The sequence below is a fragment of the Syngnathus leptorhynchus genome, chromosome 13, assembly GCF_054491065.1.
Source record: "Syngnathus leptorhynchus isolate UIUO chromosome 13, UIUO_Slep, whole genome shotgun sequence".
In the NCBI taxonomy this organism is placed as follows: Eukaryota; Metazoa; Chordata; class Actinopteri; order Syngnathiformes; family Syngnathidae; genus Syngnathus; species Syngnathus leptorhynchus.
In genome coordinates, this window is record NC_141207.1 from 823,234 (window position 1) to 836,787 (window position 13,554).

General features: G+C 43.7%; 1 protein-coding gene across 4 annotated transcripts; it reads right to left on the reverse strand.

Moving 5' to 3' along the window:
* Positions 1–1,946: 1,946 nt before the first annotated feature.
* LOC147046782 (regulator of G protein signaling 5-like) lies at positions 1,947–5,220 on the reverse strand. Of its 4 annotated transcripts, none has more exons than XM_085928025.1 (7): positions 4,779–5,220; positions 3,308–3,382; positions 3,113–3,240; positions 2,858–2,941; positions 2,710–2,771; positions 2,459–2,625; positions 1,947–2,362 (listed from the first exon to the last, which is right to left on the reverse strand). In XM_085928025.1, the coding sequence occupies exons 3-7, from the start codon at positions 3,154–3,156 to the stop codon at positions 2,147–2,149; spliced, it is 573 nt and encodes a 190-aa protein (XP_085784151.1). In that variant the 5' UTR covers positions 3,157–3,240; positions 3,308–3,382; positions 4,779–5,220; the 3' UTR covers positions 1,947–2,146. The 4 variants fall into 4 exon arrangements, with proteins under 4 accessions (XP_085784151.1, XP_085784152.1, XP_085784149.1 ...); XM_085928026.1 differs by having other exon boundaries at positions 3,308–4,343; XM_085928023.1 differs by lacking the exon at positions 3,308–3,382.
* Between the last annotated feature and the right edge of the window lie 8,334 nt (positions 5,221–13,554).

Consider the following 13,554-nt stretch of genomic DNA (forward strand, 5'->3'; position numbering starts at 1 on the left):
ATGATGATGATGATGAGGTCATAGTCATGCCCCAAGGCGGCTCGGTGGCGCACTGGTTAGCACGTCCGCCTCACAGTTAGGAGAGGTCCTCCCTGTGTGGAGTTTGCATGTTCTCCCCGTGCCTGCGTGGGTTTTTTCCAGGCGCTCCGATTTCCTCCCACATCCTAAAAACATGCTTGGTAGGTTGATTGAGCTCTCCAAATTGTCCCTAGGTGTGAGTGAGAGTGCGGATGGTTGTTCGTCTCTGTGTGCCCTGCGATTGGCTGGCTACCAGTTCAGGGTGCCCCCCGCCTACTGCCCGATGATGGCTGGGATAAGCTCCAGCACGCCCGCGACCCCCATGAGGACTAAGCGGTTCAGAATATGGATGGATTAACATTATTTTATCTCCACACAATAATTTTTATTGATGAAAAAATATCCCGAAAATGACATAAGAGGTTTTAACGAGAACATTGATGTCCGTTTCACAGCGTCTGAGATGCTGCTGTGTGTTTTTCAGCAGGGGACTCGTGATAAAGTCATTATTGGGCTGAATTGTGTTTTGAGCTGAATTGTGTTTATTGTGCTGAATTTACCCGCCCACCCCACGGCTCCATCCCCACTTAGGTAACTGTCGAATCAAAGGATACAGTGACTATTCCACTCACACAGATCTTGATTGTCGTGGTGATTTATTGCTTTAAAGCGCCCTCTGGTGTTTTTTAGCGAACACAGGCGGATCTTGAACTATTTATGAAAAAAAAAAAAAACCCAGACATCACAATCTTATTTGTGTCCAGAAATTAACCCAAGTGTCCCACCGTATGTCAGTTGAACAGATTTTTATGCAGCTGTGACTTTGATGGGCACTTGGTCAAATTTCCAAAATATAAACAATTGCATGGCGCTTTCATATATATATATATATTACATTCTAGAAATATGTGCCTCAAAATGGACATTTGATGAGTCCGGGGCCACTAAACAATTCTTGTGTGTTTGATTATGCTGCAGGCGTGCGAGGCATCTGAAAACACAAAGTCGACATACAGCCCCAGTGCGACTAAACGAATCTAAACCTGGTCAAAGGCAACAGGAAATTAGATAACCCAAACTAATCGATGCTTTCAAGGTTTTTCCAGTGCCTTTGAGTTTTCACGGTTGTTGGCTTCCATTTTTTTTTTTTTCAATTTATTACCTTAGTTGATGGCAAGTGCAAACAGCCGCTGTGCTTATCATCAACCTTTATAACCTCTGTTACGTCCATGCTGTCACTTTTGTCTGGGTGCTTCCTGTTTGCCAAAGTATTTCCCATTCGCACCGTTCCCTGGACACAACTCAACAAAACACATGCTGGGCGACATGAAAAGACAACACATAATTATTACTATTATTAGTGTTACACTTGAATGGCCTCAGCCACTTTCATAGTTTGCCGTGTCTCATTTATTGACCAATCTCTTTTCCCTTAACAGTCGCGGAGAAATATAAAATGATTATCAAATGTTGTGAGGGAAGCCATAATATTAGAAACACCTGCTCAACTGTGATTGTGTTAAATACTGAATATAGAATTTTTGATGCAACCTTCATCCTTTTGCATCCACATCCTTATCCCAGCTGACTTGGGGGCAAGAGGCAGACTCCATCATGGAATGGTCAAATGCAGGGAAGAATCCCCTCAGGAAGGGAGATTTGATTTCCAAACACGACATTCGCGTCTCCATCCAATTGCAATGTGTGAATATAACAACACATTAGAAGAAAATGGAACACATTCTTGTTCAGTTTGCCAGGTTTATTTTCTGTTGTGTAAAAATACAACCTTTATATAAATATCAATATATTACTGAGGAGTGCCCATGCTTTTTTTTAAATGCACAAAATACGCATCAATAAATACAAAACTTCATCATATCCCATTTTTCTTGTCAAAAACTCTGCTTACAAACAGACCCCCCCCCCCCCCCCCCCCCAAAAAAGAGCTTTTGCATTCCTCCCATATCTTCTGTCTTGATTATTTTGTGCCATTCCAAAGCAGCTGCCTTGACCCCCGCAGCGCTATCCAAGGACGTCCCAGTTGCGGAAACGGAATCCTGTGAGCTCTTTCCAGCGGGTCATTGGATGGGAGACTTTTCTTGTCAGTACGGCCGAACGGGCCAGCTCAGGGCTTCCTTCCCAGCTGGGACAATTTGCTGGGCTTGGCGCCTTGCTTGGCTTGACCCAGCAGATCCCCAAAAACCGGCGAGCGCAAGAAACGTGGATAGCAGTCTTTTGCCATGAGCATGTAGATCTTGTGCTGCGCTTGGTTGAAGCAGTGTGGCGACGGCGAGCTCATGTTGGCTCTGGTGATGTCACGGGTTTCGTGGTCAATATTAATCTGGAAACCGAGACGGGGAGACGGATTTAAACACTGATTCAAATAAGACCTCCGTACCTGCTCAACAAATATTCAATTTTATTTGATTTAACTCACCTCCCGGGGAGCCTCGCTGCCGATAAATTCGTTGTATATTTTGTGGGCTTTGGCAGGGAGTTCGTCGAGACATTTGGTACTTCTGTAATCTTCACATGCAAAGTAGAAGGCAATGTTCTCTTCGCTAAATTCGGATAGCAAGAAGGCAGTGAAAGCGCATAGTCCATCTGGGCCAAGAGAGAAAAAAAAAAACAGTTACAAATTGAACAACTACATTGAATTGGCTCAAAAGTGTGCAAAGACGTCCTTACATTTGCTCGACAGGAGTTGTTCAAATGATCCTTTCCACCTCATGCACTCCTCCAGAGTTGGCCTACAACAAACAGTGCCTTGTGGTTAGACTTGACCAAATTGAAACACAGACTTGTTGACTGCTCAGGCTGGGAGAATTGCTCTTACTTGTTCTTTCCCATTTTACAACTGAACAGGCTCCTCTCGGATTTGTGCAAAATGCTTCCCAGCCTGGCTTTCAGCTCTTTGGCCCTGCGGAAAGAAGATTGAGAAGGTTACATTAGTCCCCATTTGGATGTGACCTTGAGTGCGAGCCGAATACATTTGTCATTGATGCCGCTCGAGTCAAACCTAAAATCGATTTGATCTGCTCAGAGAGAATCAACTTTGATGGCTTGCTGATGATGCCTCCATTTTTCCTACCTTTCCAAGCAGCAAACGGGCATGGATGCGAGTGCTTTACACATAACAGCGGACTGTAGACTGTGCGGCTTGGCGTCTCTCCTGTGTGGGGCGGTGCTCAAATATCCGTGGGATCCGCGTCTGCTTGCCTGAAAGCAGCCGAGAGAGCGGCTTTTATAGCAGGCGCCCGCCCGCGCCTCCCGTGTGTCATCAGACCTTGCAGCCAATCCCAGCGTGAGAGTCACCGTCAAGTCAACACAAGGACATGGATGGAGGGGGCCTTGGAAATTGCTATCAAATGATTGAAAACAGTAAACAACAAAGCCACTCTAATAAGCATGTCCTTGAATACTCCTTCTCTTACAAAACACTTTTAACACACGGAATAACAATGAGATCAAACCAGAAATTTACTATACAAGAGAGGGGTAATTACAGGATATGCGGAAACTTCATATTTGGCAATATGAAGCACTTTACTCTCTTTTCTTAAGACCTGTAGTTGGGGGTTCCAAGCTGACCGGAACGGCGGCGCCTTTGTCAACTACAATGCACAGCACTGTATGGAGTACCGAGAAGCTTACACAAAGCTAGCGCTGAAGGCGTTTCAAAGAAATCGGAGAACAGCGGTGCGTGACGATGCAACTCGGCTTCTTTCGTCCAAGCAAAGCGTTTACTATCATTATCCGGGGTTTGGTTCCGTCATGAGTGTATGTATAGGCAAGATGGCCAATCGATTCCATTCAAACAGTTCCAGGAAATCCTCCTTGGTTTATAAGGTGGTTTCGAGGCTTCAAGCAACACGCAATGAATTTGTTTACCCCCCCGAGGGGCCTCGCCATCAATGAGTTTTTTTTAACCACCCGGGTGACTTCCAATCCAGAGATAGGAGCCCATTTCAGAAAATCTGCTTCCTCGTGCCTCTGGAAGGTATTAAAGTTTGTCTTGCGCTTAAAAGCTAAGGGTGCTTGTGCTCAGTTTCACATTACTGCGAGTAAAAAAGACCCCAGAATCTCGTGTACAAAAAATTTTAGCCGACATTTGGTGTCCCAAGACCACGTGTGCATCACTAAGATAGGTTGCCTGAACTAATATGGAGTAGATGGCTCCCGCGATCAACCCGTCACACGTTGGACAATCTTTGTCCAGGTGAAGATTTAATAGCACCATTTGTTGCCAGGAAATGAAAAAAAGAGTTGCCTCGGGGAAGCCGGCCTCCTACTCATGAGCTCGTTCGGTGATGTCAGCACACCTTTTGTGCCCGCCGCATTGGCAACCGGAAGAGAGAGAAAGGAAGAAGGAAATAAAGAATACAATTATTTCTTCCAATATTGCCGAGCTTCCCTTTGTGCTGTTCATGGACCGTCCTTGAAGTTGGCTGATGCAGCCAATGTAGCTGACACGCACAAGATTTGTTCGTGCTCCACAATAAACTCCAGCGTATTTTTCAGATTATAAAGCGCATTTCAATTCCTTTACATTTTCCAAAAATCGACAGTTTGCCTCATGTATGCTTCCCGAATTGATTACATTTTGAACTGGATTGTTCCCCTTCAGTGTTAAGAAGAATATACAAGTAAAAACTATGATTTGTGTTGACTTGTTTGGTGCTACAGCTTGAGGCCATTTGAGAGCATCCAAACTGAGGCTTACGATACCGGGACTTGTAACAAAAGCTGTGACTTACCCTTATGTCACCTGAGAAGGCATTCTGTTCGTTCACAAACTGATGTCCATAGCCGTGGAAAGACATTATCATTTCATCTGAAGCTCAGCGTGGGTTTTGTTTATAATCCCTTTAAAAGCCAAAAATGAAGGCTGCCCCGAAATGTTGCCAGAAAGGATAATCAAATGAATTTCAGGATACGGCCACACTGGCAAATTGAAAGCTCCAGAACAAAAGGCCAGCTCCGAGAGCTACTGGGAACATCTTTTTGAAAGAAATTAAAAGGACCTAGAATGAACCTCTTTGCGTCTTACTGAGAGGCTTTCACCTAGAAAAATAGGTCAGGAAACATACGACGCTTCTGTAAGGACAGTTTAGAAGTGGACTAGCCGCATGATGGCAAAAAAAGCAGAAAGACAATAGCCGCATCATGCGTGCTGGACATGATTGAAACATGATGATCATCCTGGCTGTTGTGCACAAAAGCATCACAAATGTGTCCTCATGACCCGCGGCTATGTGAGGCGGGACACCCGGTTGGCTACCTAATAAAGGGTTTAAAAACGGGACGTAATGAGAACAAAAAACAAAACATACACCGCGTGTTACTACCAACACTTCCTTTCATTTCATTGTGACATTTATTTCAGGCGTCTGACAACATCAATAACAACACTTAAAAATCAGTCATTTCATTAAAAAATGATTGAAAATATTTTCATCTTTGAAGAACTGGGATATTTCCCATTTCCGAGCAAAACCTCTTCCACAATCAAATAGAAGAAAATATTGTGTTGTCATTTCACAAATCACATCCGGCAAACACAGCGAGCGTCCGCCCTAATCGTTTCCTCGGAAAGCGTTTCCTTTATGGCGAAACTCTCACGTGCTGCCGAGCTACTGATGCAAATGTCGTAAATGAAGAAAAACGGTGGAGCACTTGCTCACGTGTGCTGCTCGGGTGTCAATTTACGTCCGAGAAAATAAAGACAGACAATCGTCTTATGGGAAGCGCTCGTCTCTGTGCGTTTTGGAAGCGTGGGCAGAAAGAAGACAACGTTGCGGTCAAAGGTCAATGCCAGCGGAATAAGCCTTCCTGACATATCGCTGTTTTTGTTTTGATCTGAAGGCCTCTCTGCGCTGTGATGCAGCCACGGCTTGCGATTGGTTGAGACGAATCTGGTCGTATGCGTTTCACCGTTCGTCGAGGCCCGAAACATCCATGCTGCACGTCAAATTGTAGTTTATATTTTTGATTTGGAATTTGTTCTCGGCCACTGTGTGTGTGGTCTCTGCGGGGTTGTGTTTGGCAGCATGCACGCTGCAACTTGTTTTTGTTTTTTTATGTCCATTGGTCTGATGGCACTCTGGGGAACTGATGAAGAGCCTCCAGCAGGACGAGCCAGATGGTCGCAAAGATTGTTAAATAATAGCCACTTGAGAGCGTTATTTCATTCAACTGTAACTCTCTTGGATGTATTTAGACAAAGTTGCGCAAACCTGAAAATACGAAGAAGAAGAAAAAAGTCATCTGCTTTCCTTTCCATTTTGTGCCCAAACAGTCACAATAAGAGAGAGAGAGAGAGAGGTCTTACTGTAGTAAGAATCATGCGCTACACAAATATTCTGTTTTATTCAGCTCACAGTTTGGTTTACTTGAGTCATGCATGAGAGAATATGTCATCGAAAGCAAAATCATATCTCCCACTTTTAAGATGTGCAAATTCAGAGAACTAAAATGACTTCAAATGGACGGACAACATTGAGAAGTTTGCTATTCTGTGAAACAAATGAAGTGTGGGATAGACAAATAAAAGCCAACACAGATGAAGAAAAGGTCACCAAAGGCAGCATATTCTTCAGGCGCTTTTATCAGGTAATGCACAGCTTAGACTCTTCTTCCCAGAAACGGCCGTTGTTTGTTAGAACACAAATCAACAACCCCCCCCCCTGCCTCCCACACCCGCCCTTTCAATCTTTCTTCATTAGTGCAGATAAATGATCAATTTATGTGCAAGTGCAGAGCAAGGGCATGTTTTTCTCCAAACGCCGTGTCACGTTGACCCGTCGCTTCCATCCTTCTCGTCTGGCTTGTTTACAGCACAGCTCGGGCGGCTTGTCTGTAAATATGCAACGTTCTTGGTGCGAGCTTCACAACATGCTGTTTTGTGCAAGGCCGTATCCTTTTGTTCGGTTAGATTGACATCAATACTCATCACGACGACGCCAGGAATCACCAAATATCTTTAAATCAAGAATCCTTCCTCTGTTCTTCTTACCTGGAAAATGTTGTATTTATTATTATTTTTTTTCATCTTAATCATTGTGCTGGAAGTTGAGCAGTATCTACCAGATATGACCCATTTGGACACTTGCAATATTTGGGCAAATTGAATTCACCCATTTGAATTTGATGTCATTTGAACAAGGTTTTATGTTATCATGGCACAATGCATGTGAATGGCAAGCCCCCCTCCTCCCCCCCCAAAACAGAAAGCTGTTTACTTACATTTTTGGGATAGAACATGATCAAATGATTCAGACCATCCGACAACCTCGTCTGTTGACAGACAATCTGACGGAGTGAGAAAAAAAACGCCACGGCAAGAATGGCTGTCATGCATTTTAATGGTTTACGTAATAGTGAAAGGCAGCATCATTAAATGCATCATGTAGCCTGTGCTCAATCCGGAGTGCTTGCAACTAAATTATGTTTGCTGGGTACGAATGATGGCCAATACTGGTCAGAAAATGGATGGATGGATGGATGGATGGATGGATGGATGGATGGATGGATGGATGGATGGATGGATGGATGGATGGATGAATGGATGGGTGGATGGATGGATGGATGGATGGACGGCCAGACAGAAGGACAAACTCACTTCAAACACCTGGCAGTTGTTTCATGGGCTGGAGGCAGAAACTGTGACAAGTCACTGTAGGAGTCAGATTTGTGAGATAAACATCCTAATCTGGTCTTCATGGCGCTAATCCTCTCGAATGAAGATAAGGATGTTTACTTGGCATCAGAAAAATATTGTTTTGCCAATTGTTTGTTTCTCTCTTCTTTTCTAGGTTTGCCCACTTATGAAAAGGTCAGACAAAACATTTTGGGTTCATGTTTAAACATGCGCGGTAACAATTATTTGTGAGTAAATAATGTGTTGTGAAACTAGTGGACGTGGTTCTTAGGGTGACTGGGGCCTAGTTATCTGTTATCTGCCAAGTTATCGCTATCTGGGCTGTGAGGAGGTGCTCCACAAAAAAAAAAAAAAAAGATTCTTGGGCCGGACACTACCGGCAGTTCACCCCAAACTTTGTGGACCTAACTAGTTCCCGATTGACCCAATCCAGGAGGACACAGAAATACTTGGGCAGTTTTGTTTGAATTGATGAGCTGCTGGATTGAAGGCTATTTTGGGGTCTTTTTAATCACTTTTGAAATGTGTGTCAAAAAGGCTGCCCTAGAAACACGCCTGTTACATAGCACTGGACTGAAAACGCAGATGTGCCCGTCATCTGTATGTGAGTCATAATCTCAAGGTGAATTTCATTTACTAATTGAACTACAGATGGATTTTCAGCAAGGATTAGAGGAATCAAAAGTTGCCTTTTATGCCAACACTTGCTAAAAAATAGCAAAGCACTACATTGAGGATCCCGCTTCTGTTAGAGATGTTCCCATTCTAACTTATTTTGCAAGAACCACAGTATGCCCTTTAAGCACTTACAAGTGGAGAGCTTGTTCGTTACTGTAGGTACGGCAATGTTCGAACAAACTCTGCCGTTAGTCTCTTACAAGAGCATATTTATTGAGAACAAGTAAAAGCATGTTTGGTGGTCACCTCAGCTCGTGGAAATAGAAACTAGTGGAGCATTTTAGATGACTAACTAAGCAAGAATGTTTCCACACCATTTGGAAAGTTTCAACAACTAAATGGTTAAAGTCAAGGAAAGGTAAAAGGTTTCAACAAAGTTAATAATTCTAGTCTACATTCCAACATAATCATACGATCAAGATAGTTTGTAAACCCTAACAGCTTCCTCGCCAAATTCCGTCCAAGCACTATTTCTGCACGTCTTTTTTGTGTATGCGCGTCTTGACCCACTTAAGTCAGTATCTTATGAAAGCAACCACACATATCGTAGGTGCAACTGAAATGGCGTCTGTATACATGTGACAGATTTTGAAAACTGGTGCGTTCCCAGATGATGGTATGTCAAGTGAGGACACAACACTGACCAATCGGCAGATTCAAAGTCCTTTTCATGCACAGAGGTAAGAAATGCCCCCCGCTTTGTGTTTTCCAAAGCAACTTCTTCTCTGCTCTCTTGGGATGAATCTGTCTGGAGATGCGGTCGGTTGTGGACACGTGCTTCGGTTGAACTATTTATAAGAATATCCTGACAAATGTGTGTTGTCAGGAGGAAACAGAGCATGTTCTACTCAGCCATGCAGCAAAAGCTGGCTGGCTGGCTGACTGGCTGGCTGACTCCCGGAGGGAAGCAGCTAAAAATAGCAACCGCTGACACACCTCTCCAGTTGGAGAGAACGAGCTACGTTTGCTTGTTCTCCTTCACAGATGCCCATCACAACATCGTCGATGTCAACTCAGATGCTGCAATTCAGTTGTCCTCATTTTGGATGTGCATAAAACAGCTATGCTTAACAAGCAGATGCAGCAAACAGTTCTGAGGTTAGGGGTTCCAATCCCGTCTCAAAGACAGAGTTTGACTGAGCCCTGAAAAATGTTGATTCATTATGTTGGCACGTTGTTTGTGAATTTACCATCCCGTTTATCAAACTTGGACATGGCTGACGGTTAGGAGAGTCTGCTGTCATCTGACGAGTCCGTGTTGGTTTTGGAGATCAGAATATACAAACAAGGCAACTTTATTAAGTTCCGTGTCCCAACGCCCTTTGTGTTGCAGGCGCCAAATTTAAAATGGGTCCATATTGGCAAAACACAGTACAATTGATCAGTTGGAAGACTAAAACGTTGAACGTTGTTGTGTATTCCATTGAAAAGGATTTGCAGAATGCTGCTATTAAATTGATTTCATTTAGGTTCAAATATCACTGGATTTGGGGTTTATAGAAGCAATCACTTCATTTGAGCAATCAACCAAAGCAACTCAACGTCATCATTATTTTTTTTTCTAATTCGACTGAAAGCTGCAGATAATAATCAGGCTGGATGCCGTCAACGATTCATTTAATACTTTGAGCTGCACGTTCAGAGAAGGGCCGGTTTACATAACCGAGAATATGGATATTAATCCTTTACCTGGATTCTGTTGAGTCTGTGAAGGGCAGATGATGTACTTTTGTCTCCCTTTCTTTTTTTTTCTTTTTTAAATTGATGGCTGTCCGGAAGGCGTCTTCTAGTAAGATGCTCGCTCGTGCCCAGCTCAGAAGCGATGATGGGATATTTTTCAAATTGCCTGTCTGTGAGCAATCGGCGGTGGCAGCAGTAGCAGCAACGGCAGCAGCATGCTCAGCCGTGCGAAATGTGGGAGACAGAGGGGGCTGTTGCCAAATGCCTTATGGACATTATGCTAGCCCCAGGAGATGGAATTCTGCAAAGTACGATGGGAAAAATGCAATATAGTAGATGACACTACATTGTAAGTTTGCAATTGAATGCGTTTGTTGTAGCAGCTCCCCTCCCATATATGGTCGATGGCTAAATGGAGCGCAATAAACACAACTATGCGCTGATGTCAAAGCACTTTCATGCGCACACGGAATGTTTTGTGGAATTTCATGTGCCACCTTCATCTGGTGCAATATTGGCACCACTTCGTGGCAGATTTTTCTCAATGAAAGAAAACTTAGTGAGATGCATATTTGATGACTGTCCCAGAGGTCGATCCGTTTTGAGTGTGGCTTTCTTTCAGGGACTGGCGGAACCATACCAAAGTGATGAGGTGTTATATAACGCTCTCGCGTGCACTTTGCTTCTGTCTCTGTCTTTGCCCTGCAAACTGATGATTATTGGGCTGGTCTTGGGCTCGTAGATCGGACGCATAGCCTCTGATCAGCCTCGCACAAATACATACTCAAAAGCCTGTCATTTGTGGTGCTTCCTGTTTTACCATTTGGTGATGCTGCTCTCTAGTGGTCATAAGGAAGTAGCACACATTCAGGGACGTTTTACAGCTCCTTGTAGTTTCTATGGCGCTTATTAGATAAAATCGAGATGAGAAAAAAAGTGAAGAGCTGGGACCATTGTTCTAATTTGAATGCATACATACAAAAAAAAAACCCAAATAGGAAATAACGTCAAACAATTCAAAAGGGTGTAGAATAAACTTGTCACGTGCTTGCTGTGTCCAACATTATCAAAGTCAATGACGTCTTTCAAGAATACGTATAATACTATTATTATAATAATAATAAGAAATAATAAGAATAATAATATTTTCAAGTCAAGAATACTTGACGTTTTTTGTCCAAGCCTCACAAAATGTACTTATTTCACCCAGAAGATGGTACAGCACAACAGTCTCAGTGACGTCCTAACACTTGGCGGCTCGATTGTGCCCTGGGTAGCAAGTTTGCCTAACAGTTAAGAGGATGCGGGTTCGATTCCACCTCCGGCCCTCCCTGTGTGGAGTTTGCATGTTCTCCCCGTGTCCGCGTGGGTTTTCTTTGGGCACTTCGGTTTCCTCCCACATCCCAAAAATATACTTGATAGGCCGATTGAGCACTCCAAATTGTCCCTAGGCATGAGTGCGAGTGTGGAAGGTTGTTCGTCTCTGTGTGCCCTGCGATTGGCTGGCAACCGGTTCAGGGTGCCCCCCGCCTACTGCCCGATGATGGCTGGGATAGGCTCCAGCACGCCCGCGACCCCCATGAAGACTAAGCGGTTCAGAATATGGATGGATGGATAATACTTATTTTGGAGACAAGCAGCTGAACGAGTGCATTTGGGATCAGTTCCATTGTTTGGGGCATGGCGACCGGTCCTTTCATTTCTGATGACCTTATCAAGATTAAAAATCACCATGAATTTAAAATCTTATTACTGACTAAATTCTGGGCCCATCTTCCTAGGGCACATTCAAAATTATGATTTTGAAATGATACAAGCCTTTGGGGAAAGACGAGGCTTTAGCGTGACTGCATGTTACGTGCGGGCTGTTTACAAGCGAGTTGTATGCAGTTTACACAAAGTAATTGCCTTTGCTTGCAAGCGGGGGAATACACAAATGTATGGGCGTGCACTACAATCAATAAAAGTGCACTACCCAGCAGCTGCTCTCTACCCAGTTGAAGATTAAGCAATTAAATAGCCAAATTAATGTTGTTGCTATGTCTTCCATGCTCCAGGGGCTGTGAAATATGGACTATGGAAAAAATATGTCCAGAGTCATTTTTCTTGTTTGTGTATTTGTGATATGTCCATTAAACAAGTGTCAACAGCAGTGCGGGATTTGCATTTTTTTTTTTCTCCCCTTGGGTTTGCTATTTAAATCTTTCGAAAGTGGTCCAGGCGCAAATTATTCAAATTTTTACTAATGGGGATTTGATTTCTATCATTGGTAAAAGTGTCACTTATCGATGCGTTGTTGTGGGGCTGCTGTCGGAAGGTGCGTGGCTCAATTATTTCAACATGGCTCACCGCTATCACAACACTTCTGTTGTTTGTAATGAAATCATGAATGTCAACATCGTGAAAGAAATAATGATGCATCATTTTATGATTTTTCAGTGCAGCACAGAGGAAGAGGAATAAATCAATCCGGTTTGAAATAACTGTGCTGCTGCTCGCTCGTTTCTCTCCTAATTGCACCACGCGGCTGAGGGAGGCCGGAAGGCTGGTGTCGTTCCTCCAAAGACATCGCTTTTCAGGGGTACCACAGCAGTGTAGATATCTAAAAATAGATACACAGTACATTGATCCCTACTCTGCTATCAGTATTTTTAGTTCCTGTTCCATCACCAGTAATGTGGTGAAGCAAAGACCATGTTGTCCTAATATTGCAGAAAGGCTATGATTACCAATGTTAGCAAGTGAGCTCATTTCCTTTGCAGTGCAGCCGGTCAAAGCATTTTTCAGCATTTATTGGGCAATTGTAATTTTTTTATTTCTCGATGTATTCTCAATACATGCTGCTTTTCTGGGAGCCAATTAGAAAAAGCTTCAGCACAGGCAGAAAGGCAAAACGGCAAAATGGGACCCAACCCAACAAGCAAAGGCAGTGTCTGTATAATGGCCCAGTCAGTCAAGCAGGCTGCTTGGCTCCCTGAACAGCGCTAATCTATTGTTCCCCTCCCGTTTTTTTTCCACCCGGCAAGAATTTATGATAATCCAGGCGGTTTGATCTACTGAGATATGGGAGCCTTCAATACAGTAGGGCTGAGCCAAACAGCGTTTGGCATGCTTTGTCATTGTTATCTCTCAGCTGTGAAGTTTTCCAGGCCTGAAGCTGTGGGGGATTTTTACCCCAAGATGAAAAATGAGGTAGCGAGGTGGCTGGGATCAAGTCGCTCTTAATGAATACTGTCCCCGCTATGTCTTTACACAAAACACCCTCCTTCCTGTGCACATTGTGTTCAGTCCAGGGAGATGAATGAGCACCGACGGGAGATCCCGTATACATGCGGTTTTTCTTTTCATGGCGCTGAATCTCAACAGTCCATCAAGGAAACACTTCACCTCCAAAGTTCAATCTTCTCTTCCCTGCTGGACCGGTAAATCCTGTGATTGGGCCCCAGTCATGAGGCCAGCTCTGAAAGCAGCAGGGAGAGCATGCCAGTAAAGATGGGAAGGTTTGTGAAGCTCAG

Excerpts from the sequence above, each read along its gene's own strand:
- LOC147046782 (XM_085928023.1), bottom strand. The coding sequence starts at position 4,850 with ATGATAATGTCTTTCCACGGCTATGGACATCAGTTTGTGAACGAACAG. Across the intron at positions 2,772-2,857 it reads TGTAAAATGGGAAAGAACAA|GCCAACTCTGGAGGAGTGCA; the intron begins GTAAGAGCAATT and ends TGTTTGTTGTAG. Across the intron at positions 2,363-2,458 it reads GCAGCGAGGCTCCCCGGGAG|ATTAATATTGACCACGAAAC; the intron begins GTGAGTTAAATC and ends CTCGGTTTCCAG.